Raw genomic sequence first — 27,848 nt, 5'->3', positions numbered from 1 at the left:
CAGTGGTGGCACAGGGTCAATAGACTGTCAAACGTCCGGGGGCCCTGTGTGTGATCGCCACAACTTCCTCAATGGAAGACCGTAAGAGCCTGTTGGATCAGGCCACAGGCATCTAGTCCAAAACTTGTTTGAAGTCCATGGCGTGATCTCGGTTTCATAGTTTTTGACCTGGCAATATACAGTGGTACCTCGGGTTACAGACGCTTCAGGTTACAGACTCCACTAACCCAGAAAAAGTACCTCGGGTTAAGAGCTTTGCTTCAGGATGGGAACAGAAATCGTGCTCTGGCGGCGCAGCGGCAGCAGGAGGCCCCATTAGCTAAAGTAGTGCTTCAGGTTAAGAATAGTTTCAGGTTAAGAACAGACCTCCAGAACGAATGAAGTTCTTAACCCAAGGTAACACTGTACAGTGGTGCCCCGCAATAAAATGCCTCGCACGACGGAAAACCCGCTAGACGAAAGGGTTTTCGGTTTTGGAGGTGCTTCGCAAAACGAATTTTCTATGGGCTTGCTTCACAAGATGAAAATGTCTTGCGAGTTCCTGCGGGGGTTTTTTCCTCCCCCCCTTTTTCTAAGCCGCTAAGCCGCATAACAGCTGATCCGCTAAGCCGCTTAACAGCTGATCCGCTAAGCCGCTTATCAGCTGATCCGCTAAGCCGCTTAACAGCTGATCCGCTAAGCCGCATAACAGCTGATCCGCTAAGCCGCTTATCAGCTGATCCGCTAAGCCGCTAATAGCGCTAATCCGCTAATGGGCTTGCTTCGCAAGACGAAAAAAACGCAAGACGAAGAGACTCGCGGAACGGATTCTTTTCGTCTTGGGAGGCACCACTGTATTGTGAATCGTGATGTGTCTGTCTGTGCTAAGCAAAAATCACAATGTCGGGGAAACCATGAAGTCAGCCGACGCCTCTGCATAGCTCCATCCTTATTTCAGACATTGTGATTTATCAGTAGATCGCAATGTTTAGCTGGCAATATATATGGCGATGTTGAAAACCAGGCATCGCCCAGTCCTGCAACAGAGGATGCAACTCGCTGCCAGCAACTCTTGCTTACGAGCTTGAGTTAGGGTAGCTGTGTTGCTGCTTTGAAATCAGGGTGTCCTGTGCAAACCCCCACAAAGCAGCTCAGGGCAGGTTTTGCCTCTTTCTTACAATGACAAAGAGTGGGGGCAACTCAGTCCTGAAAGTTAACCGTCTAATCTAGCAGCTCTTCCTTCCATCTCACATGCTTGGGGTGGCAACAGTTGTGATTGCGCAGTTCTAAGAGAGCAGAAAGGGAGATGGGTGGCGCTGTGGGTTAAACCAAAGCCTAGGACTTGACGATCAGAAGGTCGGCGGTTCGAATCCCTGGGACGGGGTGAGCTCCCGTTGCTCGGTCCCTGCTCCTGCCAACCTAGCAGTTCGAAAGCACGCTAGTGCAAGTAGATAAATAGGTACCACTCTGGCGGGAAGGTAAACGGCGTTTCCGTGCACTGCTCTGGTTCGCCAGAAGCGGCTTAGTCATGCCGCTTGACCCGGAAGATGTACGCTGGCTCCCTTGGCCAATAAAGCGAGATGAACGCTGCCACCCCAGAGTGGGTCACATTTCCCAGGACATTCAGCACAGATTTAAATCAAACCCCAGCTTTCCTGGGTCACTAATCCAGTGCTGCCAACACCACAGACTTCACTCGTTCCCATTAATATCTATGTGTTGTGCATGTGTTTGCAGAAGCAGGAGTTCTCTGGCTCCAGGATATTAAGTTGCTTTGTGAGCACTGTCAGGGTTGCAGGCTCTTAGATCGTCAGTCCAAACCTCTGATCAATAGCAATTATTTACTTCACAGGTCCACCTGAAATAATCAAGCCAAGGGGTGACCTAAATTGGTTGGAAGACGATGACCTGTATGCTTTCAACTGGAGGGAGGAAAAATCATTAAATTAGTGTGCTCTTCTCAGCCACACAGAGGAGCAGCCAGTATTTCCTGCTCTTCCTTTCCCCTTCTTTCTGCAAACATGGCCTAGACGTTCTCTCTTTTTTATTTATGGATGTGGCTGTCACACGAATAAACAGCGAGCACAGGTCGCTTAAATATAAACAGGTGCCAGTTCTGTTACAAAAGGGGGGAGTAGGGAATTATTGCCCTTTCCTCTCTTAATGGCATCTCAAAGCAGTAAAACTGGCCCCTTGACATCATCGTGAAACACGTTTTTAATCACGGAGCCTTTGATGCATAAACGCTGTGTCATCAGCCAATGTCTTCTTCTTCTCGCTAACAACTGCCATGAAAGGGAGAGGAAGCAGAAGTCAGGCCTGAATGGCTTGGTGAACTTTGAAAGAAAGAACTAGGGCCCAAGTTTTCATTTTTGCTCCTCTCCCCCCATCCCTTTTTCCTTTTGTGTCGTGTCCTTCGGATTGCAAGCCTGAAGTCAGGGACTGTATTTCTGATCACTGCAAGCCTCTCTGTGAGACTGTTTTCAGCTGAAAAGCGGAGCAAAAATTCTTTTAGACAAATATATAATCTAAGCGGGTGGCGCTGTGGGTTAAACCACAGAGCCTAGGACTTGCCGATCAGAAGGTCGGCGGTTCGAATCCCCACAACGGGGTGAGCTCCCGTTGCTCGGTCCCTGCTCCTGCCAAACTAGCAGTTCAAAAGCACCTCAAAGTGCAAGTAGATAAATAGGTACCACTCCGGCAGGAAGCTAAACGGTGTTTCCGTGCGCTGTTCTGGTTCGCCAGAAGCGGCTTAGTCATGCTGGTCACATGACCCGGAAGCTGTACGCCGGCTCCCTCGGCCAATAAAGCGAGATGAGCGCCGCAACCCCAGAGTCGGCCACGACTGGACCTAATGGTCAGGGGTCCCTTTACCTTTACCTATAATCCAAGCACCTGTCAGATGCTGCTGGTCGTTGTTCGTGAGTAACCAGGCAGGACTCTGACCTGTCTTTTACAGGTTTTATTGTGCAAACTATTTACAGTGCAGATCTACAAAGTTCATGTCCGTCTTAGTCACTTGCAGCATCCGGGAGTGACCCCCTTCTGGCTTCTCCTCTAACATAAGAACTTCGACACCTCAAACCTCCGCCTCCCTTACTTGCGTTTCACCCCTCTGCGCAAGCTGGCCAGCTCAGCGAGGCGCCGGGTCTCTCAGCAGCATCCTCGAGCCCTTTCCTCACTTGGTTGGCCCCTTCCCTCTCTTCTCCACTGGAGGTGTGGCTTTTCCCACCGCTGGAGTTTTGGAGGCTCTCTGTATCCCAACAGCCCCCCCCCCCGCCTCCCTCCCCTGTTCTGATGGCAGCCCCCTGAGGAACTATGTCACAAAATGCGCTGAGCCAATAAACTCCCCCCCCCCCTGTGCACCTTTTGAGATTTCATTTCTTCTTCTCCCCGCCAAGAGAAATAGTGGAAAGGAATCCCTGAGAGACTGTACTTCCTGACTTTACAGCTGACTTTGTGAATTCTGTCTAAAGTCTTACACCCCCAAATCCAAGAAGACCTACTACTAAACGATCAAAAGGAAAGCAATGTAGTAGCAAATTAAAAACATTTCAGCTGTAGCAGAGGTAGCAACGGCAATAACAGCGGTTGCCAGCACTGAGGACTTATTGTGCAAGTCTACGGAGACTTCTATCCTGGGGGCGAGTCCAAGGGACATAATCAGAAATGTTCTTTTATTACTGAACAAATTAAGTCTTACTACAGTCAGTCGCACAGGAACAGTGATTATTCCATGAAGCTGGCAGAGCACTACTGAAATCTAAATTACAGAGTAGGAAACCTTCTGCCAGTAGAAAATTAAAGAATGCCTATAATAAGTAACAGTTTAAAGAGAGGTTTGTCCCTCCCAATCTCTCTTTCCAAAAGCACTCGTGTAAGAATAGAAATATATACCTTACTTATTGCTTGGAACCTTATCTCCATGCGACGTAAAAGAAAATCAGTTTTATGGAATGGACAATTAAATGAGCAAACACACTTCCCAAGCTACCAAAGATGAACTTACCACCGATTGGTGAGATTTGGATTAAAAACATATAAAGGGAGGGCAAAATTGACATGCAAACTACAAGACAATTCTACAGACAGAGACTCTCACCTAAGAGATCTACAGCAAACCTTTTTAGAACTAAAATACCCAACAGATGAAGTTAGACAACAGATCAACAGAGCCAGACTGATACCCAGAGAGAACTTGCTACAAGACAGACCCAAAAAAGAAAATAACAGAACACCTCTAGTCATCACATACAGCTCCCAAGTTAAAACAGTACAACACATCATCAGAGATCTACAACCTCTCCTGGACAATGACAGTTCTCTTTCTCAAGCTCTGGGAGGAAGACCTTTCATTGCCTACAGACAGCCACCCAGTCTTAAACAACTCCTAACCCACAATAATACTACAACCAGACCTAACACGGACACTGGCACCAGAGCCTGCAATAAACCCAGATGCCAACTTTGCTGCCACATACACCCGGACAACACCATTACTGGCCCCAACAACATCACACATACCATCTCGGGACTATTTAATTGCTCATCGTCTAACATTGTGTATGCCATAAAATGCCAACAGTGTCCTTCAGCTCTCTATATTGGACAAACAGGCCAGACCTTACGCCAAAGAATAAACGGACATAAATCGGACATCAGGAATCACAAGACAGAGAAACCAGTAGGAGAACATTTCAATCTCCCAGGACATTCTATACAAGATCTCAAAGTAGCTGTTTTACTACAAAGGAATTTCAGAAATAGACTGGAAAGAGAAGCTGCTGAATTACAACTTATCACCAAACTTAAAACCATGGAGAAACCTGGTCTGAACAAAGACCTTGGATTTTTATCTCATTATACATGACAAAGCCATTTTTCACCTTTTCACCCCTTGCTTTTTCCTGTAAGACCTATTGCAGTCGTTAAGAGTCGTCAACAGGCTCATCACAGCTATCTGCCAATCACCCATTCCCACCACCCTTCTGAGTAATACCCCTCCCCACCTTCTCACTATATAGAAGGGTCTGGAAACTTCTGTTTCAGTGTATCTGAAGAAGTGTGCATGCACACGAAAGCTCATACCAAGAACTGACTTAGTTGGTCTTTAAGGTGCTACTGGAAGGAATTTGTTTTGTTTTGTACAAGACAAGGACAACTGTGACTTCAAAGAAGAATTGGAACCTTTTACGAATTATCTAAAAAAACAACAAAATGAATTGGACTCCCTGGCAGGTTTTGAATAAACATACACACATTTATTGAGGCACAACATAGAAGATAGATAATATAAGAATGTATACAGTTTTATAATATGCAGAAGTTAACATTGGATGAGAAATCAGAGAGAGGAGCTGAGGAAAGTCGTAGGGGGGAGAGAGGGAGGGAGGGGAGGGGGAAAAATGGGGCAGAAACAAGGAAAATGATTTGTTTTGATAATTTGCTATGTTGAAATTGTTAATATATATTTTTTAAGAAAACACACATACACATAAATGGAGGAGGAAGAGATATCATTTAAAAAGCTGGGAGTCATTGAAAGACAATGAGAAAATAAAAACGACAGGATGAAAGCAGGTCTGCAATGTTTAGTTTGATTAATTGATTAGATCAGGGTTCCCCAACTTGGATCTCCAGTTTTTGGACTACATTTCCCATCATCCCTGACCACTGAGTTATGCTAGCTAGGGATGATGGGAGTTGTAGTTTAAAAACAAATGGAGACCCAAGTTTGGGAAACTCTGGATTAGAAAGATGTTTGGAGCCATTTAAAAAAGTGCCCCTGATGAACTGGGAGGATATTTAAAAGCATTTCCCAACATTTGTTTCCTGTCTTTTGCCCAAAAAGCAGATATGCATACATCCCTTTATTCTCACAATAGTAATGCCAGATACGTTAGGCTAAGAGATACTATCTGGTCAAAGGTTAGCCACTAGGTTTGCTGTTAGCTAGTTAGTCCTTGATACAAGTCCCACACTGTAACCCAGTGCGGTGTCCTTCAGGGTTATGGTCTGCAAGCATATGAGGCTACTACCTTGCTAAAGCTTAGGTACCTCGGGATACAGACACTTCAGGTTACAGACTCTGCTAACCCAGAAACAGTACCTCGGGTTAAGAACTTTGCTTCAGGATGAGAACAGAAATTGCACAGCGGTGGCAGCGGGAGGCCCCATTAGCTAAAGTGGTACCTCAGGTCAAGAACGGACCTCTGGAATGAATCAAGTTCTTAACCCGAGATACCACTGTAGGTCTGGATGGTCTCTTTTACTCCTGAAGGGACGCAGGGGGCGCTGTGGTCTAAACCACTGAGCCTCTTGGGCTTGCCCAAGGTCAGCGGTTTGAATCCGCGCAATGGGGTGAGCTCCTGTTGCTCTGTCCCATCTCCTGCCAACCTAGCAGTTCGAAAGCACACCAGTGCAAGCGAATAAATAGGCACCACTGCGGCAGGAAGGTAAACAGCGTTTCCGTGCGCTCTGGTTTCCGTCACGTCATCCCGTTGCACCAGAAGCGGTTTAGTCATACTGGCCACATGACCTGGAAAGCTGTCTGTGGACAAACACCAGCTCCCTCGGCCTGAAAGCGAGATGAGCGCCGCAACCCCATAGTCGCCTTTGACTGGACTGAACCGTCCAGGGGGTCCTTTACCTTTACCCCTGAAACCTTTTGAATGTCTTAGACTGAGAGTCCCTAAGGGAAAAGACTGACAGTGGTACCTCGGGTTAAGTACTTAATTCGTTCCGGAGGTCCGTTCTTAACCTGAAACTGTTCTTAACCTGAAGCACCACTTTAGCTAATGGGGCCTCCTGCTGCCGCCGCGCCGCCGGAGCACGATTTCTGTTCTCATCCTGAAGCAAAGTTCTTAACCCAAGATACTATTTCTGGATTAGCAGAGTCTGTAACCTGAAGCGTATGTAACCCGAGGTACCCCTGTACTAACATAAAACTGCTGTAGCCCACTTGAAGCCCATAAGTGGGGAAGGCTCATATACATATGTGCGCGCGCACACACACACACACAAACACACACACACACAAATATAAACAATGGTTGAGTTGGACCTTCCTTGGAGAAGCAGAAACAGTTATCCCATTTATTCCTCAAAATCAAGCCAAATAATTTTAACTCAGTGGGGTCAACATGGTATAAAGAATACACAAACTCCAGTTGCTACGCTCCTTCAAATTTATTTTAATGCATTCCATTTAAAAATCTACTTTTTAAAAACCAAAAAGTACTTGCATTATAGGGGTGCCATATTTCAAAAAGTGAAAATTGAGTTGTTGAGCCTTTTTTGGCAAGGTTATTGAGTTTTTGTTGTTTCTTGTTTTGTTTTACAGTTAACTGGCTATGTCCAGTAAATTCCAGATGTATGGCAACCCTATACTTGGAGGGATGAGTATATTTTGTTTCAGATGAGCAAAGCAAACTATTACCTTCAATTTGCATATTTCTTGTAAAGCTTCACTTCTCTCTTTCTTAAGTTCTTCCAATTCCTCTCTTTGCAAAGGATCACAGGAGACAAACTGGATGCATTGAAATATGGGGGGGGGGGAGTGGGGATTGTTAACAAAGAAATTTTGGAATAATTAGGTCAGTTTTATCCATGATGATACTTAAACACCTACATTGTATAACACCTACATTAACCATTAATACTTTAAGATTATATAAAATGATGCTATTTTTATTGTTATTGCTTTGCGGAGACAGTAATAATAATAATAATAATAATAATAATAATAATAATAATAATAATAATAATAATAATATAAACCAACTTAATCCAGTCTTATTAAGAGATTTGCCTGCTACTCCAATGAATTAACTTAACTTGCAAAATCAGCAAGTACAAACTGAAGCAGAATAATTAGAAGAGAATCCAACAAGCTGGCCTTCAAGCATATTTGTGTGTGCGTTTATCAAAGCCCTAAGTTATTGCTTAATAGCCAATGGTTTTTAGAAGAAGCTAACAAGACAATTTCATTTTAAAATGCAAGGTTGAACAGGGGTTTGCAATATTAAATTCGTAAAATCAACCATTAGAAAGGCACAAAACTAAAGGGAAGAAAACCCAACAATAGACTAGCAGGAGAAGGACAATACAGGACAGCTGTATGAAATAAAAGTAACAAATTATTATTGTTATTATCTATTCATTTAATCAGTGAACAGATGGATGGATTCAATGAATGAATGAATAATTAAATAAATTAATAAACGAAGTCCAGATCAATGTACAGAGGTCCATAGCAGACACATTACTTACCTGTGAATCTAGTAATTGGGCAATTTCGTGAGCATTAAGTGCTGCCTGTCCTTGGGCACCACCTGCCCCATCTAGCTGTAAACAGAAGAGGTTTCTTGCCACCTGGACAAAGTCTGAAACAGAGGCTAAGTGAGCATAAACATGTCTGATCAATGGCAAAAGAAGCCATTTCAAGATTGCACCCAACTTTTAGCTGCCTGCTGAACAATTGCTATGTTTTCTCGATGTTCCCCAAGTTTCTCCCCATCACCCATTTCCTATAAAACACTAGCTATGAATTGCACGTAGGGAAATCTGTAAGCATACAAAATGACAGCCGGGTTTTTAACAAGTTAGCTAGGTTAATTGCCATCAGTGTTATGTTAGCTTCTGGCAACCCTAAAAAGGCTCGAATTAGATGAGAGACCTGTGGATTCACACACATTCTCCTCTCACTTACAGGCACTGAGCTCATTTAGCTACTTCCTCTTCGGAACAACCCATAGTTTCCCATTAAATCAGGCATAGGCAAACTCGGCCCTCCAGATGTTTTGGGACTACAACTCCCATCATCCCTGACCACTGGTCCTGTTAGCTAGGGATGATGGGAGCTGTAGTCCAAAAACATCTAGAGGGCTGAGTTTGCCTATGCCTGCGTTAAATAGTTGGTGAACTATGGGTTGCGCTTCTTCACATACTAGGGACAGAGGCACTTTGGCCCCCCAAATGTTTTGGGGGGGTTTTAGGGGGCCGACCCGTCCCGTCCCCCAATGTTCTGAGGGTGAACATGGAGACGGGTACAAGGCAGCTCAGTGCTGGCAGCTCCTCCTGCTGCTGCCACAACTGGCTGGAGGGGGGGGGGCGCCTTCCCCTGTCTTTCCCTTGCCGCTGGGGCCGTGCTGCCACTGCGTTCGACTCCGCTCCCTGGCTCCTAGCCCTAAGCAAGCAAACTGTGAGAGTAGCCCACAATATGACAATGCAGAGCCTTGTGTGGTCAAACCTAAACACTGTTTATTACTGTAATGAATAGGGCTGGGATATATATTGATGTATCACCCAAATCCAGTAGGAAGTCCATACAGTGGTACCTCTGGTTGCAAACGGGATCCATTCCGGAGACCCATTCGCAACATGAAAAGAGCACAACCCACAGAGGCGTGTCTGTACACGTGCGGGTTGCAAATGGCCGCTTCTGCGCATGCGCGTGAAGTCATTTTGTGCTTCTGTGCATGCGGTGAAACCCAGAAGTAACCCTTTCCGGTACTTCCGGGTCGCCGCAGGACGTAACCTGAAAGAACGTAACATGAAGCAGACGTAACATGAGATATGACTGTATCATGATAGCAGTTTCCTAATTTTTGACCTACAAATACAGTGGTACCTCGGGTTACAGATGCTTTAGGTTACATACGCTTCAGGTGACAGACTCCACTAACCCAGAAATAGTACCTCGGGTTAAGAACTTTGCTTCAGGATGAGAACAGAAATCGTGCTCCAGCGGCACGCCGGCAGCAGGAGGCCCCATTAGCTAAAGTGGTGCTTCAGGTTAAGAATAATTTCAGGTTAAGTACGGACCTCCGGAACAAATTAAGTACTTAACCTGAGGTACCACTGCATATCGCAAATCATGGTGTGTGCCATGCAAAAATTGTGATGCGGAAAAACTGTGAAGCCAGCCAATGCTTCTCCATAGCTCCATCCTTCTTTCAGACATCGTGATATTTCAGTATGTCACGATGTTTAGCTGATGATCTATCACGATGTTGAAACCCAGGTATCACCCAAACACTGCGAGGAAGGCTTTTTCATTCAGCATTCTCTGTTACCATTTGCCTAGAACTCACTTCATTACCTCCAAAAGACACTGTTCCTTTCGGATCCTTTGGGAGCTGCTGCCTTAGGATTTCTTGCTGTTCTTTTGTGGGTTGAATCCCGAGATAATGCAGAGCCTAGAAGCGGGATTTGGTGAGAGAGAGAAAGCACAGGGGTTTGAATTCTCTATCTGACAATGATGGAGCATTGCACCTCCTTTTATCTGTTTAGGGAAGCTTTTAATGTTCAATAGATTATTGTATTTTAATATTCTGTTGGAAGCCGCCCAGAAACCCTGCCAGATGGGTGGGGTATAAATAAATAAATTATTATTATTATTATTATTATTATTATTAGTCTTGTTTTAACTTGCTTAAGTCACCTTTCCGGTCTGGGAAGAAGGTGGGATGTTAATAATAATAATAATAATAATAATAATAATCTGTCTTGTTTTAACTTGCTTAAGTCACCTTTCCAGTCTGGGAAGAAGGTGGGATGTAAATAATAATAATAATAATAATAATAATAATAATAATAATAATGCACTAACACACTTCCTATTTCCTCTCTCCAACACTGGATTATGGGGTGCATCTGTTCCATAAAACAGAGACCTCTCGTGGCTGAGGTCTCTTCACAATAAAGTATTTGAGGGGGCCAGGCCCCCACAAAGTTGATGGGCATTACTGTTCAAATAAGGGACGTCCCACTGGGACGCGGGTGGTGCTGTGGGTTAAACCTCAGCGCCTAGGACTTCGAATCCCCGCGGCGGGGTGCGCTCCCGTCGTTCGGTCCCAGCGCCTGCCAACCTAGCAGTTCGAAAGCACCCCTGGTGCAAGTAGATAAATAAGGTTCGAAAGCACCCCTGGTGCTAGCAGTTCGAAAGCACCCCTGGTGCAAGTAGATAAATAAGGACCGCTTACTAGTGGGAAGGTAAACGGCGTTTCCGTGTGCGGCTCTGGCTCGCCAGAGCAGCTTCGTCACGCTGGCCATGTGACCCGGAAGTGTCTGCAGACAGCGCTGGCCCCCGGCCTATAGAGTGAGATGAGCGCACAACCCCAGAGTCTGTCAAGACTGGCCAGTACGGGCAGGGGGACCTTTACCTTTACTATTCAAATGGTGTGCAGCTGCTGTGTTTCGTTATCAACTATGTGTGGCAACGCTGACCCCCCCCCAAAAAAAAATATTTGGCACCCTTGGGTTGGGCTCCCTTGATCTGTTCCTATATATCCACAGAGAGAAAAGTTTTACATACACTCGTAAGTGTGCTGTGGCGGAACTGAAACCCTGATTCTGCAAAATGCCTTCACGAAAGAAAAACAAAGCATTTACGTGGCACTCTGGAGCGTTCAAAGTGCTTTGTGCACATTATCTCAGAACAACATAAGCACCGGTTTATCCATTCTCTGCTGCCTAACCCATCCTCTTTGTAATGTTTTAATGGGTCTGCTAGTGGCGGCCAAGTAAGCACACGATGTATCAGGGCGTGTGCAAGAGTCCCGGGCGCTTTTTAGAGGCAATCTAAAGCGGCCCACTCTGAAACCTCCATTCATTCCAACAGGCTCTTACTGAAAAGGTTAGGGAGGTGTGCAGTGGCTGCGGGGAGTAGATGGTGCTTCTTCTAGGTGTTGGGTGGGTGGGTTACCTATTAAAGTAAGATAAGCAGGGGGATAAAGCAGCCCGGCTGATTCACAGCGCCATTTTCTGGCACCCAAACAAAGATTTTAAAGAGAGGAGATTTGAAAAGAGGCATACGCAGCTTGAAACGCAACTCGGTGTGGGTTGCATCAGCACTTAGTCTCCTAAAACAAACAATTGACAACGAGAAAAAATGGAAAGAAAGAGCAAATTCGGAAGCCCAATCTTCAAGCACTTACACAAAAACGATATAAATATTTAAGTGGTCTACCCCTCACAGCTCTTCCCCCCCTTATTTTCCTGCTCTCGGTATTGATGAAGTGAGAGAAGAAGGTATCACAAAAAAGAGAAATGAGATCTTTTTTAGCAAAATAACTTTGGGAAATAGCTGGGGAAGAAGGCGGCGGCAGAACTTTGATAAAAGCACCTTGATGAAAGCACTTGAAAAGAAAAAGAAAAATGTATCACTGATACCCAAAACATTTTCCTCTCAAACTGTAGGTGTTTCAGGGAAAGAAGAAATTTTACTAATGGGAGACTTCAACTTCTCTATTATCTGCTGGGTTACAAACGTCCCTAAGCATGAAATCTCCAGCAAATTCCTGCCATAGTTTGCTAGCACAACTTTCCAACTCAGAAATAGGAGGAAGGAGCAAGGGTTGTCCGTTACCCTCGACTTGATCTTCACTAACAAGGAAGAGCTCACACTTCCCGAGAGAATACACAAGCTGAAATGCAGCTATTTTCTGAAATTCACACTTGAATTTTGCAAAGCTGTTTCCCCACCCCCCAAAAAACGTGCACAAACATTTATGTATGCATGCACTGCATTATGAAAGGCTGCTTGCAGGAAAATGTGCAAACTGGGCAAAGTAACGCCCCCGAAACATGCATATGAGGAAAAAGGCACCCAAAAATATTGATGAATTTTCATTGGGTTTTTATATGATTATGGACATAGCAAACTGATAGGGAGATGCGGCAAATGGAATTTAGGGTTGGGAAAAAAAATGAGAAACAGCAGTAGAGAGCTGTTTAAAAACAAATAAATGTGTGTACAAGCAAGGCTGCCCTGTTTGAATATACTTCCTTGCTCCAAACTCACAATGAATCACAGGCTTCCATATTGTTCTTCCGGGAAATAATCTGTGGCTGGCATCCTGCTCTCGCTGCATGGAGGGAGTGAACACATTGTGGAGTAGCACTTAATAAGAGTTAAGTAGGATCTGGCCCTTCCATGTAGCCACCATTCAGGGAAGCCACATTCATGACAAGGGTGCTCAACGAAGCCAAGCTATTTATTCCAATCAGAGGCCCATCCATGCTATAACACAGGGTTTCCCAAACTTCAGTCTCCCACTGTTTTTGGACTACAATTCCCATCATCCCCGACCACTGGGGCATGATGGGAGTTGTAGTCCGACAACAGCGGGAGACCCAAGTTTGGGAAACCCTGCTCTAACACAAGGTCTCCCACCCACCTGCTCCTCCAAGGCCTATAGCCTGTTGCAACATACTCAGCAGCAATGCACCCAGGATGGGGGAGCTCTGCTCAGTTCCTTGCAGGAAGCTAACCTGCAACTCGCTTTCAATGCACACAGGGTGGAATGAGGAAGGAGAAGGACTTGCAGGATGGCACCTCCACTATGAACATTCTTTCAACCATTTCGAACAGAAAATGTGGCTCCAAAACATGGGTAGGCAAACTAAGGCCCAGGGGCCCGATCACCTTCTAAATCCGGCCCACAGACGGTCCAGGAATCAGTGTGTTTTTACATGAGTAGAATGTGGGCTTTTATTTAAAATGCATCTCTGGGTTATTTGTGTTGGGATACTGCCAGGGAGACAAAAGCCATCATGCCCCCACGCTGTCTCCGGACGTCCATCGACCTCCCGTAGAAACGCAGTATCAATCAATTAGCGACATGAGCTCCAGAAATAGCTTGCCACATTCCAGAGCTGATGCACGCTCTATCAGCAGAATTCGCACAGCGAAAGATGCACGCAGGAGAGCATTATTTACAATTTTATTCAGCGTTGGTCAGAACAAAGAAAACATGACTGCCTGCTTCGGTGTCTCAGGCAAAGAGAGAGAAACGAAAGCATAGACACAACAGAAACATCCTGTGAACAGGAAATACGCAGGCTGTGACACAAACATCCTGCTCCCTTTAAGGTGGAACGGAAATATCCTAACAATTTGTGGGGCATAGGAATTCATTCATTTTTATTCCCCCCCCCCCCAAAATATAGTTCGGCCCCCCACAAGGTCTGAGGGACAGTGGACCGGTCCCCTGCTGAAAAAGTTTGCTGACCCCACTCTAATCTTTTTCTTCATCTGCGTTAACGTGTAAACTCCTCTATTTGGATCTGAATACACACAAGCACTCAGTCCCTGCCACTCTCTTTGTGAGTCCAAAGAGTCCTTGCTGAAATTCATTTACTTGGCAAGAAGAACAAAAGCTCTACAAGTTCGTGTCATAGCCACAAAGTGCTCACAACTCCTGGCCAAAATGGAATCTTCCAGTTACTTTGGCTGGAGACCTACAGTAATATATTGCAAATTTTAGAGATCGCTAGAAATAAGCTAGTGTGACTATAAAAATATTTTAAAAGGAAAGACAACAAGGGTCCCGAGCCAAAGTAAATTGCTAGAGCCAAAGTAAATTGCTGAAATTAATGGGATATAAAGTCAATGGGAACTCAAGCATGACTTTCCCTAGATTTGGGCTAAAGGTTCCTGCAACATTTGCAAAAGGCAGTTCTGATGCTAGGAGAGGAAATCGCAGCAGAAAGAGTAGCATCAAAAGCTTAAAAACATTTTCATCCAGCCAGACCATTTCAATATTTGCTAAATAATTTCACCAGGCAACAAATGTCGATTCAGCACAGCAAACCATTGGTCTCACGAGTGTTATTTACCCATGTGGAATAGTAATTTCTGTCACCAAATTGCCACAGGAACAAAGGTAAAAAATAAGACAGAAGATATTTACCATCTCTAGTTTATCTGCTTGGAGACGAACAGTGGGGTTTAGGGAAATCTTCCTTCTTTGTGGTCCATAATCATCGCTCCACGTGGGGCCAACAGCTAAGAGACAACAGGTTGCACATTAATTGGAAATCTAATTGGAACTTTTTCTCCTGAAGGATGTGTTCCGAACTCCTGCTGTTCAAACAACTGGAGCTAATCACCTGAATACCAGAATCAACTCGTGTTTGTTATTCCCCCCCCCCTTTAAACGGTAAGCAAGATGCAATTTAAATGTTTATTACAGATCTCAAATGGAAACTGATGGATGCTGCTGAAATACTAGATGGACCTTCCTGTACGAACCCGCCAAGAGATGACAAAAACAAACAAAAACCTGGAGGATAATTGGGGAATGATGGGGTGTGGATCAAACAGACATTATTGAAATATGAACGGTCATATCATGACATGAGAGGCACATGGCTTGCACCTGTGACACCTCTTTTAAAAAACAATCAAAAGGAAACAGGAGTTGGAGATAGATAGAGGGAGAGAGAGAGAAGGAGAGAGAGAGAGAGAAGTTGATACAGGCTGTGGCACAGATGCACATAATTTATTTATTTTTTGTGGTGAGGGGGCATTTCTTTGGACTCCTGCCAAGTCACCAAAACTGCTTTCTAAAACATCCCCCAAAGCCTACATATTTGCATAGCAATAACAATAACAATAACAGTTTATTACTTATACCCTGCCCATCTGGTTGGGTTTCCCCAGCCATTCTGGGTGGCTCCCAACAGGATATTAAAAAAGCGATAAAACATCAAACATTAAAAACTTCCCTAAACAGGGCTGCCTTCAGGTGTCTTCTAAAAGTCAGATAGTTGTTTATTTCCTTGACATCTGATGGGAGGCATTCCACAGGGCGGGCGCCACTACCGAGAAGGCCCTCTGCCTGGTTCCCTGTAACCTCACTTCTCACGGGGAGGGACCCACCAGAAGGCCCTTGGAGGTGGACCTCAGTGTCCGGGCTGAGCAATGTGGTTGGAGTCGCTCCTTCAGGTATACGGGGCTGATGCTGTTTAGGGCTTTGAAGGTAAGCGTCAACACTTTGAATTATGCTCAGAAATGTACTGGGAGCCAGTGTAGGTCTTTCAGGACCAGTGTGTTATATGCATGGTTGAGCAAGCATGGCTGTACCAACACTAGACAACCCATACAGTATTCTACCACCCAAGGTGCACATGCTTTTAGAATACCCCAACATATTTTTGCATCTATAGCTATACGTACATAGATGAACTGCCTACTACCTGTTTAATACATACAGGAGAAGCGACTTTGAGGCAAAACAAGGATTTTGCCTATGCCTGAGCCCTTGCTTCCTACCCAACCTTCGGCAAATGTGAAAACAAAATGCAAGGTGCTTTTACACTCACTCATTTTATATCCTTAATATACATGTGCCAAACATATGTTAAGTGCAGAGTCCTATAAGCACTGGAAAATACTTAAGTTTCTATGGCAACTGGATCTTCAGATACGCCGGTGTTATTCACCATGCTGTGCCAAAGTGAGCCTATTGATTACTAATTATATAAGCTTGACAGGTTTTCAATCTGCCTACTTCCAGGGAAGCCTGTCCATGTCTATTTGTTTGCCACAGGTGCCTGGTGTGGCATTGCAAAGCATTCTGGGAGTGTTAGTTCATGCAGGGCTCCAGCCAGGCCTACTGAATGGAACTACTGCTGCAGAAACCAGGGCTTATCCTAGAATACACTGAAACAACAGCAACAGCCCCTCGGGGTGGCTTCCAACAAATGAAAACATCAAACACAGTAAAACCCCAAACATTTAAAACTTCCCCTGTATAGGGCTGCCTCCAGATGTCTTCTCAAAGTCAGGTAGTTGTTTATTTCCTTGACATCTGAGAGGAGGGTGTTCTAGGAAGGAGCTGTCATGGAGGGCAAGCTTGTCCAGCGTTACAGATATTCTCAGGGAGAAAGCTTATGGAGAACCCCATATTCATAGAATTGTAAAGTGGGAAAGGAACCTGAGGATCATTTAGACCAACCCCCTGCAATGCAGGAATACGCAGCTACCCCAAATGGGGATCGAACCTGCAACCTTGGTATTCCCTGAAACAGACTTTGAAAACCATTTATTACTCCCTTTATAGGTAAAGGACCCCTGGACGGTCAAAGTCCAGTCAAAGGCGACTATGGGGTTGAGGCGCTCATCTCGCTTTTCAGGCCGAGGGAGCCAGCGTTTGTCCACATACAGCTTTCCGGGTCACGTGGCCAGCATGACGAAACCGCTTCTGGCGCAACAGGACACCGTGATGAGTGCCAGAGCGCACGGAAATGCCGTTTACCTTCCCGCTGCAGTGGTACCTATATATCTACTTGCGCTGGCGTGCTTTCAAACTGCTAGGTTGGCAGAAGCTGGGACAGCAAAGGGAGCTCACCATCGTTGCGGGGATTCGAACCGCCAACCTTCCGATCGGCAAGCCCAAGAGGCTCAGTGGTTTCGACCGCAGCGCCACCCTTTATATCTCACATCGTTTCCATTATGGCACTCAAGGTGACTTACATGGGCCTCCTTGATGGTATCCCATCCTTTCACTAGCCAGACCCAGATATGTTTAGCTTCAGAAAGGTCGCTACATCATGAGCTTTGGACCAGGCCCTGGCACCCACAGCCCCAAACCCCAGGTGTCAATCCTATAGCTGTAGAAGACAAATGAGCAAGGAAAGGGTGCATTGTCCTTGCTGGTTACAAGCAAGGACAATCCATCCTTGTTCAGCCATCCCACAAAATAGCCAATGGCCATTATATTGGAAAGGGACTGCTAGACAATCCATTCATTCGTGTTAGGGGAACAATTGGTGCATAATAGAGGCTTTTTCTAAAGGAAAAGTAAACACATTAAATGCTACTCCTGTGAGAAAGGTAATGGCAACTATGTGATGAGAAAGCAAGGAAGTGAGCGTTTACCCCCAGCAGATGCATCAGTGGTACTGTTGTTTGCAGAAAATGCAGGAGATTGCTCTCTCTTCTTGAATCCGGCTTTCGTCTATGAAAGAAAAAACACAAAATAAGGAGGTGCCTTCGGGTAAAGTAGGTCAAGGACCAAACAAACAAATGTCATTAAAAACCAAGCACACACACACACACACACACAGGCTGATTACAGAAAAGAAGCCCTGGCTAATGCTTTATCTAAACTTCAGATGAATATACAATACATAGCAAAAGCTTTAAAAGAAACTGGTTCCCTTTGCAACATGCGCCCATAGAATTATGTTAAGCAGCTTTGGAAGAGTGGTCTGTATTGACTGTTCTTCAAGCAGCCCCAGAACAGCTGGAATAAACCATGGTTATTTAGTTTTTCTCCGCCTGCCGCTGCAAAGAAATTCATCCCCACCCTATCAACTCATGCAGTGATACAACCACGCTAGAAGGGACACTGTTAGCTGCAGAGAGCGAGAGAAGCTATAGAAGCCAAAAGGAACTTAATTTGGCAGGCCGGACCAATCCGTGGACACCAAGCCAAACCGCCAGCCACAAAGAACGGGAGGGTGCATTCCATCAGATATGTGGGCAACCTTAAGTACTGCGCAACTGGCAAAAGCGCACTCCTGATGGAGGGCCCCTAGCTAAGGAATTCCACGCTGGCTCCAAGGCTGGAAAAAGGCTTCAATACACTCCTACCTCCCTGACATGGCTTTTTAAAAATGTCCAATTTCTCTTAGTAGCTCTACACAGACAGTGGCTACGGTGGTGGTCCCGAGAACGAGGAGATCCAAAGCAGGAACTGGGTGCCATTTATTACGCAAAAGGCACGTAGAGGTTTTCCATCAGGGAACGTTTAGCTCTTGCCAGACAGATCCCTGTCCTTTTCTGACAAAAAAACAACAATCAGTAGCATTAAGAATTTCCACTGTTTCATGCCGTGCCATAGAATAGAATTCTAGGAAGTGTTAATGGCTAAAAAAAAAGGAGCAAGGGAACATTTGATCACATGTCCCAGGGAAGCTCTGATGGATTGATTTCATTTGTATATCACCCTTTCCTACAAGGAGCTGAAAGTGGTGTGCATGGTTCTCTTCCTCCCCATCTTATCCACCGAGGTAGGTTATGCTGAAAGTGAGTGACTGGCCCAAGCTCACCCAGTAAGCTTTCATGGCTGAGTGGGGATTCGAACCCTGGTCTCCCAGGTTCCTAGTCTGACACACTAACCACTACACCACACTGGCTCCCACGTGTTCATGGCTTTTAAAGGACTCTGTTTTATACATTACAGTGCAGGCACATCTCAGTGACATGCCAGACTCCTGAAAAATTCAGGTTGCAAATCTAATGCAATGTAACGTATGACCTATCGTGTTTTGCTTTCCTCCATCTGTTTGTCATTTCCCGAGGGAGCTGTTTATACCCAACAGTGCTGAGAAAGAGTACAGTCTTATGCAGATCTATGTTCCTCTTGTGTCTGGTGGGAGTTTACTCCCAAGAAAGCATGCTTAGGATCCAAATGGACTACCAGTTCATCAAAATAATGCTTAAAAGAAAAGAGGACCTCCAACAGAATGGTATAAAAATGTTATTCAGTTCATTGAAATTTCTCCAGTTGTATTAGCATTATATTTCAAAGAAGAGCATGTTTTCCACACAGAGCTTTGGGGTTTTATCGGGAGGGGGAGGGAGGGGGGGAGAAGGAGGAATCATGTGTCTGTTAAAACTTCCTTACTACCTCCATACTAAGAATGATGACAGGATGCTGGCTGTGGGAAGAAGCCACACAGCACGCTTGGCAGAGAAATTCTCCTTATTCTTTCTTTCCTTTTTTAATTTAAAAAATGTATTTTCCTCCCGACTGTTTGAACTGAGGAAGAGCTTAACATATCATCATCATCATCATCATCATCATCATCATCATCTTTATTGCACTAGCCAAAGGCCATGACATCATTCACAAAGGGAACAAAGAGAAAAGCAACAATAACCTTAAAGATAAAGGTAAAGGTACCCCCTGACCGTGAGGTCCAGTCGCGGACGACTCTGGAGTTGCAGCACTCATCTTGCTTTATTGGCCGAGGGAGCCGGCGTTTGTCCGCAGACAACTTCCGGGTCATGTGGCCAGCATGACTAAGCCGCTTCTGGCGAACCAGAGCAGTGCAGGGAAACACCGTTTGCCTTCCCGCTGGAGCGGTACCTATTATCTACTTGCACTTTGATGTGCTTTCAAACTGCTAGGTGGGCAGGAGCTGGGACTGAACAAGGGGAGCTCACCCCATCGCGGGGATTCGAACCGCTGACCTTCCAATCAGCAAGCCCTAGGCTCAGTGGTTTAGACCACAATGCCACCTGCATCCATAAAAAACCATAAAAACATCAGGCACTGCACATACAATAAACCACATCACGTCTCCTAAAAATTATTTGTTGCATATGATAGAATAGCAAGGGGTTCTCAGGTAGAATGTGCCAGCTTAAATGTCCGAATCACCTTTGCAACTGACTACTATTTTATCTAGTTCTTTTCTCCTGATCTTCTTAGCTGCCAACGCATATAGTGCTACTTTATAAGTTACAAAAGATTAACATATCTCAATAGCTGGTAGAGCTCATGAATTTGCCTACATACAAAAAGAAACCCTGGTTGCCACTTACGTTCCATCGGACCAACACAGATAAGAAAACTTCAGTATAAATAGAGGTAAGTTTTTTCTTAAGGAAAGGAAGATTTGAATATTTTTTAAAAGTGTACCAAAATAAGGAACATATGTGTGTTGGGGCACACATGGTATAAATGAAAGTGAGCTTTCGACTGGGGGGGGGGCGAGGCAATCTTTGGATAGCTCAGTTAGCACAGCATTAGACTCTTAATTTCAGAGCTGTGGGTTTGAGCCCCACATTGGACTAGATGACGATTGGGGTCCCCTGCAACTCTACAATTATATGAGGCTGCTGTCCTATATAACAGGGATGGGCAACCTTTTTTTTCTGCTAAGGGCCAATCATTTATGAAATGCACACTGGTGGTTGGTTGAAGTCAAAACTGGACGAGGTTGGAGCTAAAAGCAGGTGGGGCTACCCTTTCCCTCTCTTTCCTCTTTTTCCTAACACAACTCTCTTCCTCCCTTCCTTGTCAGCTGCATAAAATTACACAGAGAGCTACATCTCGCCATAGGACTGCCAGCTGCCCTCCACTGCTATGTGTGCATGGCTGGGTACAAGTCCCACTGAACCCAGCAGACAGTGCCGGATTTATGTACAGTGGTACCTCGGGTTACATACGCTTCAGGTTACAGACTAGCTAAACAAGCTATAGCTTAGGGTCCCACTTTATTGCCCCCCCTCCAAAAAAGAGGGGGAACTGGATGTACATTTTCAAAATATAAGATAAAAAACAAATAAAATAAAGCCTACATACAGAAACAATGTTTTGTGTTGTGTAGGCTCCTATGATGTAAGTAATGGGCCCCACCTGCTAGCCTGCCCCTAAAATATCACTGGTTTGCTCATTTCTATATATAGGGTGCCAACATTCTGCATGTGCAAATGGCTTTAGATACCGATTAGGTCCATAAATTATCATACAGTGGCACCTTGGGTTAAGAACTTAATTCGTTCTGGAGGTCCGTTCTTAACCTGAAACTGTTCTTAACCTGAAGCACCACTTTAGCTAATCGGGCCTCCTGCTGCTGTCATGCCACCGCTGTGCGATTTCTGTTCTCATCCTGAAGCAAAGTTCTTAACCTGAAGCACTATTTCTAGGTTAGCGGAGTCTGTAACCTGAAGCATCTGTAAGCCAAGGTACCACTGTATAGCATATATTCAACACAAAAAACAGTGACAATTTGTTGTTGACAAAGGACAGCTGGACATATAAAGGGCCCCATTAGCTTCAGTAGCTTAGGGCCTCATCAAACCTAAATCCGGCCCTGCCAGCGGGACTCACTTCCAAGCTAGGCATATATAGGACTCACTGCCAATCACTTGTGCCTTCTGAAAGAACATATAGACCGATGTGTAAGCAAGGAGGTCAAGGAATTGATTTCTGCTAAAACAACTGGCTGCCTGTGAAATTTGCGATAAGCAGGACTTGGATGATCTATCCAGTTTAGCAGTTTGCTTGATGATCGCTGCCCCTTTGTCAACAGATTGGTTTAAATTGGTTTTCAGAGAATACTTGCCACATTCAGAATAGACATCTTTGAGTCAATGCTCTCATTCGGAGACGAAGATGGAGGAAGCTGCAGTCCGTATTCACCCGAAGTTAACAGGCTGGAGGGGGGCGGCACAGTTTCCGCTTGACTGGAAAGAGGTTCACGCCGAATGAATGCGATTTCCCACGAGGAGCTAGATCTAAAAATGAAGTCACAGGTTGGACACAGGTATTGTACATTGCATTCTCCCTGAAATAATAAAGGCCTCCCTGTAATCATCAAAATATGTCAGGCAGCAAGTGATGTTTAGAGGGTCAATAAAATTCAGTGGGACAAAAATCTGTTGCACCAGCTTGTTTTTAATTATTGCCCTTGTTCTTGATGGCTAGGAGGGTCAAATTTGTGAGGTTCTTACATTTTTAATGTGCTGTTACCAGCCCAGAATGTTTGGGCTTAGATGGCATCTGTCTTGGGAAACAATGGAATGCATCTATGGGGTTGGGGTCAAATCGCAGGAGAATCACAGCGCCTGAAAGTATCAGGATTTATGCCCGCAAGACAGGGAGTTCTTTTTAACAGCTCTGTATTTTAGCATTTCCAACAACACATATCCAAAATCCTCTCTCTCATCGTGAGAGCTAGAGACATAAATCGACCAAATCTATACTAGGGAAGACAGACAGATGTAAAATGCAGTGTTCGGAGGACTTGTTTTGTAGGGCAGTTGTTACCTCAGCTTTGTTCTGTTGATTAGGCTTCTTGCTTCTTCATAGGTGATTCCAATCAATGACTCCTTGTTAATGGAAACAAGCTGGTCCCCAGCTCTCAGCCGACCATCCTGTCAAGAACAAGGACAGTCGTTGGCACTTGTTTTTGCAATCAAGTTGCCTTAAGAGGTCAAGGCAAACTCTCCAAATTTATAAACTCCCAAGGTTGTTCAGTCTGTCAAATTGCCTTTTAGAGAAGGGGAGGGCCAGATTTGATCTGATAAGAGTGCCAGACTCTTGGTACAAATAACTAACAAATCAGAGTGCCTGGTACAAATAACTGCCTGACTGAAGCAGGCTGCTCTCTGCCCCTTGCTCTGCTCAGTTTATGAACTGTATGTGGCTTTTGGTATGACTGTGTAGAAGTGTAGAGCTGAAATGGTCATTTAGTAAACCCCCCCGCAATGCAGGAATCACGGGTAAAGCATCCACAACAGGTGGCTATTCAGACTCTGCTCCAAAACCTCCAATGAAGGAGAGTCTGCCACCTTCTGAGGTAGCCTGTTCCACGGCTGAACAGATCTTAACATCAGAACGTTCTTCCTAATGTTTAGTTCAGGGGTCAGCAAACTTTTTCAGCAGCAGAAGAAGAGTTTGGATGTGATATCCTGCTTTATCACTACCCGAAGGAGTCTCAAAGCGGCTAACAATCTCCTTTTCCTTCTTCCCCCACAACAAACACTCTGTGAGGTGAGTGGGGCTGAGAGACTTCAAAGAAGTGTGACTGGCCCAAGGTCACCCAGCAGCTGCATGTGGAGGAGCGGAGACGCCAACGCGGTTCCCCAGAATACGACACTACTGCTCTTAACCACTACACCACTGTCCCTCAGACCTTGTGGGGGGCTGGACTATGTTTTGGAGGGAAAAACTGAATGAATTCCTATGCCCCACAAATAACCCAGAGATGCATTTTAAATAAAAGCCCACATTATACTCATGTAAAAACACCAGGCAGGCCCCACAAATAAACCAGAGATGCATTTTAAATAAAAGGACACATTCTACTCATGTAAAAACACGCTGATTCCTGGACCGTCTGTGGACTGGATTTAGAAGGCGACAGGGCTGGATCCAGCCCCCAGGCCTTAGTTTGCCTACCCATGGTTATGTTGGACTCTTTCTTGTAACTGAATTCACTGGTTCGGGTCCTACAGCAGAAAACAAGCTTGCTCAATCTTCCATGTGACAGCTCTCCAGATATTTAAAGAAGGCTATCATATTTCCTCTCAGTCTTCTCTTCTCCAGTATAAATTAGTACTATGCTGTATTTGTGTTCCTGTTTTTTAAGTATGTGGTAGGTCAAGTGTGTGACAAGTGACTAACGAATCTAACCACCACCAGCAGCAAACAGTGCAAAACCTTCTATGGAATACAAAGGAAGAAGAAAAAACCTCAACTCTCAGCTTGCATGTTAGAAGAAGGAATTTGAGCAGAGCCTTGTCGCAGATGCACAAGTTTTCTACATGCAGGCAGGTTTTATCAATTCAATCTCCTTTATTGGCATAGAATGAGTGTGTTGTATACATGGATCAGAACACACCACAAGTAGGAGGCACTTTTAGGTAAAACTATCCAGACATCGTGAGAAACAAAGGTGGCTCTAAAGATTTATGGTGACGTTATTTCATAGTGTCACTCAAAAATTTCACCAAATTCTCCACAACGTCATTCCTACAGTTATTCAGCAGACAGGACACCCTGGAAGAGGATTTAGAAATGGGAGCCTATTAAAAATGTTGGTACCCTTACATGCATTCTGAACTACTAGGGTCGCAGCAGTACTGCACTATATGTGTCTGTTTGTCTGTAGAAGTAAAATAAAGGTAAAGGACCCCTTGTCGGTTTATTCCAGTCAAAGGCGACTATGGGGTTGCGGTGCTCATCTCGCTTTCAGGCCGAGAGAGCCGGCGTTTGTCTACAGACAGCTTTCCAAGTCATGTGGCAAGCAGGACTAAACTGCTTCTGGCACAACGGGACACTGTGACGGAAACCAGAACGCACAGAAACACCGTTTACCTTCCTGGTGCAGTGGTACCTATTTATCTACTTGCACTGGTATGCTTTCGAACTGCTAGGTTGGCAGAAGCTAGGACAGAGCAACGGGAGCTCACCCCGTCGCGGGGATTCAAACTGCCGATCTTCTGATTGGCAAGCCCAAAAGGCTCAGTGGTTTAGACCACAGCGCCACCTGCACTTCAGTCCGATAACTCTGCTTTTGAGTTAGGACAGGGAACAAAATAAACTCAAAAGTGTGTTAAAATGCAAGTTGTGGAACAGAAGGGGTCCTTGTAGGTGAAGCTTGTATTTTATTCCCACTACAGTGGTACCTCGGGTTAAGTACTTAATTCGTTCTGGAGGTCCGTTCTTAACCTGAAACTGTTCTTAACCTGAAGCACCACTTTAGATAATGGGGCCTCCTGCTGCCGCTGCGCCGCTGGAGCACGATTTCTGTTCTCATCCTGAAGCAAAGTTCTTAACCCGAGGTACTATTTCTGGGTTAGTGGAGTCTGTAACCTGAAGCGTATGTAACCCGAGGTACCACTGTATTTTATCCTGATGGGGAGCAACAGCCACTGTGATGAGGCGAACCAAGTCCTCATAGCTAGAGCTGTCGAAATCAGCAATAGATGGACTGGACAGCCACGTGGATGCCAGGGGATGAATTTTTTTTAAAAAGGATAAGAGACAGGGAAGGGGATAATCAGGCAGTACTAGATGTCCTGGAAAGGAGAAGCTGGCATTAGGAGCTGAACTACTTTGCTGCTGCAGAACAGAGTAACAGATCAGCGAGAGATATCAGTGGAATTTCACTGGGCACAAAATTGGACACAGATGGTCGTTTTGTTTTAGAATTAAGCCACAGACAGTTTGTGAGAAGTTTCTGTACCAGTTAATCCAGCTCTGAGCTGGATTAATTCGCACCAGAGGGGTGGGGGCATGGGATCCAGTTTCAAACAGCTATACATACAACCTTGGCGAACATTTGGACTGAGCAGATGCAACAGCGGAGAGCGCAAAGACTTTGGCACCAATAATTTAGTGCACAGTTCAGGAAAATGTGGGTGGGTGGCTGGGGAGGTGGAGAACGAGGCCAGAAAAAGTGCTTTTGCACTCAGCTCAAACCAACATTTAGCCTTCAGCACATCACATTTCTGTTTTTGCCAAGTTCTACACTTAAAATTAAAAAAGAGGCTCTTTTAAAAAAATTCAATGCAAGCAGCAATTCAGTCTGTGAAAATTGCAGACCCTCTAAGTGTCTCTATTTTCCAGAAAGAGTCCCAGACTTACAGAAGCCATTCCGGTTTCTGCTTTGAACCCGCAATGTCCTGCTTTTCCTTAGGATGTCCCTATTTTCATGAGAGAAACGTTGAAGGGTACGGTACGACAACCCTATTTTCATTGGACAAATGTTGGGGAGTATGGAGTTATGTGACCCCCCCCCCCAAGCCAAGGAGATAAGTAACTATACAACCTTTAGAAGACCTCTGAAGGCAGCCCTGTATAGGGAAGGTTTTTTTAAAAAAATGTTTAATGTTTGATTTTGTTTTTATATATGTTGGAAGCTGCCCAGAGAAGCTGGGGTAACACACTCAGATAGGTGGAGATATAAATAATAAAACTATTGTTAGTATTATTATTATTATTATTATTATGGAATAAGACACCCCTATTTTTATCAGAGAAATATTGGAGGGTATGGAATTGCTGTCAGCCTGAAAACAACAGGAATTCTAAGCATATAGGTCACTTCTGAAGGCATGAAAGTACTCTATAAAGATGTTCAGCCACACATATCATGCATTGCAAGGGGTTGGCCTAGATGATCCACAGGGTCCCTTCCAACTCTACGATTCTATAGATATTTATTAACAATTTTTGAATACAATACACAAAAAAGAAACAATATAACATGTATCTTAACATAATTTCTTAACTTCTTTGGACTCCCTCACGTCTCCCACTCCTGCGTTCCTCACAATAAAATTTTGCCAGCAATTTATCACCTTGTTTCGATTCTTATTATCTAGTTTTCCCATGTTATTTCTCTAATTTTAGATATCCTTTGTTCAAATCCTAAAAATTTAATTGTAACCTAGTAATTATCCAAAAAAAAATTTATCTTTTCTTAAAGCTCACTTATCTTCATAACTCCATCTAACTTAGTGGTGCCAAATTATTTATGATCTAGCATCCTTCTTAACATTCATACAATTTACAATATTTTTGTAGATAAATCTTGAATTTCTTCCAGTCTTCTTCAACCGTCTCCTCTCCCAGGTCTCGGATTCTGCCGGTCATCTCGGCCAGTTCCATATAGTCTATCAGTTGCATCTGCCATTCTTCCAGTGTGGGTAAATCTTGGGTTTTCCAGTGCTTGGCGACGAGTATCCTTGCTGCCGTTGTTGCATACATAAAAAATGTTCAGTCCTTCTTTAACACCCTCTGGCCGACAATACCCAGGAGGAAGGCCTCTGGTTTCTTAGGGAAGGTATACTTAAATACCTTTTTCAGCTCATTGTATATCATCTCCCAGAAAGCCTTCACTCTAGGGCAGGTCCACCAGAGGTGAAAGAACGTTCCTTCGCTTACTTTACATTTCCAACATTTGTTATCGGACAAATGGTATATTTTTGCAAGTTTGACTGGGGTCATGTACCATCTATATATCATTTTCATAACATTTTCTTTCAAAGCATTACATGCAGTGAAGTTCAGCCCAGTGGTCCACAACCTTTCCCAGTCCTCAAACATGATATTATACCCGATGTCCTGTGCCCACTTTATCATAGCCGATTTTACCGTTTCATCTTGTGTGTTCCATTTTAACAGCAAGTTATACATTCTTGAAAGTACCTTAGTCTTAGGCTCTAACAATTCCGTTTCCAGCTTCGATTTTTCCACCTGGAATCCTAACTTTTTGTCAAGTTTGAAAACTTCCTTAATCTGAGCGTAGTGTAACCAATCTCGCACTTTATCTTTCATTTTCTCCAAACTCTGCAATTTCCAATTATCTCCATCTTTTTCTAGTATTTCCCAATACTTTGGCCAATTGGCCTCCATATTGAGTCTTTTTTGGGCCTTAGCTTCCAATGGTGAAAGCCACCTTGGAGTTTTATTTTCCAATAAGTCTTTATATTTTGTCCAGACGTTAAACACTGCTTTTCTGACAATATGGTTCTTGAAAACCTTGTTAATCTTAACCTTGTCATACCATAAATATGCATGCCAACCAAAAGCATTGTTAAAACCTTCCAAATC

At 44.4% G+C, this 27,848-nt stretch overlaps 1 protein-coding gene across 1 annotated transcript in view; it reads right to left on the bottom strand.

Annotated features, from left to right (window-relative positions):
* The window catches only part of STXBP4 (syntaxin binding protein 4), a 136,031-nt gene that overhangs the window by 87,613 nt on the left and 20,570 nt on the right, over positions 1–27,848 (bottom strand). Inside the window, exons 5-11 of the mRNA XM_081849703.1 lie at positions 22,554–22,660; positions 21,850–22,021; positions 17,648–17,726; positions 14,676–14,770; positions 10,082–10,178; positions 8,251–8,363; positions 7,418–7,507 (exon numbers count right to left, since the gene is read on the bottom strand). Coding sequence (XP_081705829.1) covers positions 7,418–7,507; positions 8,251–8,363; positions 10,082–10,178; positions 14,676–14,770; positions 17,648–17,726; positions 21,850–22,021; positions 22,554–22,660 — 753 coding nt within the window. The remainder of the gene's footprint in view (positions 1–7,417; positions 7,508–8,250; positions 8,364–10,081; positions 10,179–14,675; positions 14,771–17,647; positions 17,727–21,849; positions 22,022–22,553; positions 22,661–27,848) is intronic.

The sequence above is a fragment of the Podarcis erhardii genome (assembly GCF_964252035.2).
Source record: "Podarcis erhardii genome assembly, chromosome: 2".
Classification (NCBI taxonomy): Eukaryota; Metazoa; Chordata; class Lepidosauria; order Squamata; family Lacertidae; genus Podarcis; species Podarcis erhardii.
This window is presented reverse-complemented; position numbering and strand designations above follow the sequence as displayed.